At 54.7% G+C, this 1,473-nt stretch overlaps 1 protein-coding gene across 1 annotated transcript; it reads left to right on the top strand.

The window, feature by feature from the left end:
* On the top strand, positions 1 to 1,080 carry LOC106147528 (dapper homolog 3-like; the record flags this gene model as incomplete). The annotated part of the gene is given in 1 exon segment (XM_013509564.1): positions 1 to 1,080. A coding segment is annotated over 1 exon segment (257 nt), but the record flags the coding sequence as incomplete, so codon positions are not given.
* Between the last annotated feature and the right edge of the window lie 393 nt (positions 1,081 to 1,473).

The raw sequence follows: 1,473 nt of genomic DNA, 5'->3' as shown, positions 1-1,473 counted from the left end.
AGAGCGAATCCAGCGCCAGCGAGGGCGAGTCGCCTGCCTTCAGCTCGGCCTCCAGCGACTCGGACGGCAGCGGTGGCCTCGTTTGGCCACAGCAGCTGGTGGCGGCCTCCGCGGCCTCCGGGCCCGGGGGCGGTGCCGGCGGAGGGGCCCCCGCGGGCCCCGCCAAAGTCTTCGTGAAGATCAAGGCTTCCCACGCGCTGAAGAAAAAGATCTTGCGTTTCCGTTCGGGTTCTCTCAAGGTCATGACTACAGTATGAGTTTGGGGGTTCTCGTGGGCTCCCCCTTCATGGCCTCTGCACCTCCACACTCCAGATGGCTGACCCTTCCACACCCACCTTCCAAAGACCACCGTGTTCTCTGTTTCCAAAGACCCTCCTCGCTCCCGTCCAAGGTGGTCTTGGGCGGAAGGGCCCCACTGCAGGGCGGAACGGGGGAGAAGCCCTGGCTTCCGAGCTCTTGGGCAAGGAAGTTCCCCCTGTGTGGGTCTCACTTTCCTCATCTGTACCATGGGCGTCCATGTATGCAAAGGGGTGGTTCGACTTGAATCCCCGTTTTAGTGTAGAAGCTTGGTCTGTTGCCCTTCACTTTGTCACCGAGTGCTCTCATCCCTCCTTTCCCTGCCCACATAGGGCCCCTCTAATTCACAAAGTGCCCCCTCCATGGCCCTGGACCCCTAGGATATCTCCCCTTGGAACCCCGGTCACAGACTCTGCGTCTGACTCACGCGGTGCCTGCAGAGTGCCCTAGAAAGGGAAGGAGCACGGACTTGGGGGTTTTGAGGGTCAAGTAGGAGTTGGCAACACCTGGAAATGACTCTTTTACCTACCTCTATCCCTGGACAGAGGGAGGATTGGGAGGTAAAAGAGGGGAAGGAAGATGGTTTCCATCTGGTGCCCCACCCTTGTGAGAGAGAGTGGGGAAAGCAGGTGACCCTCAGCTGTTCCGATTTAGGTTTTTTTTGTTTCTGTTTTTTAAGAGTTACTGTATTTATTATGACGATGGTGACTCCCCGGTGCACAGGGGGGCCAGATTCTGTGTGTTTCTCTAACCTCTTTGTAAATAAATGCACAAAGTGACCTATTTGGTGGCCTCTCCTTCTATGCAGAAATGGCAGAAATGTGCCTTTTGCTCTGAGCTAACATTTCTTGAGCAGCTTCTGTTGACTTTGGATAGGGCAGTACCTAGAACCAGATGGCAGGTCTCGGCTTGTATTTCAACATCAACATCTTATTCCTACCGCGAGCTCTTTCTTTTGATGTTTTTTTTTTTTTTTTTCTGTACTAGGGATTGAATCCGGGGCCAGCCTTTACACTGAGTTAGGTCTCCACCCACCCCCCTTTTTCCAGACAGGATCTCACTATGTGGCCCAGGGTGGCCTTGAACTTGGCAGCAGTCCTCCCGCCTCAGCCTCCCAAGTGCTAGGATTACAGGCCTGTGGTACCACACTGGGTTTATAATCAGCAATTTGAGATG

The sequence above is a fragment of the Chinchilla lanigera genome, unplaced genomic scaffold (assembly GCF_000276665.1).
Source record: "Chinchilla lanigera isolate Chin_1 unplaced genomic scaffold, ChiLan1.0 scaffold00173, whole genome shotgun sequence".
Lineage (NCBI taxonomy): Eukaryota > Metazoa > Chordata > Mammalia > Rodentia > Chinchillidae > Chinchilla > Chinchilla lanigera.
This window is presented reverse-complemented; position numbering and strand designations above follow the sequence as displayed.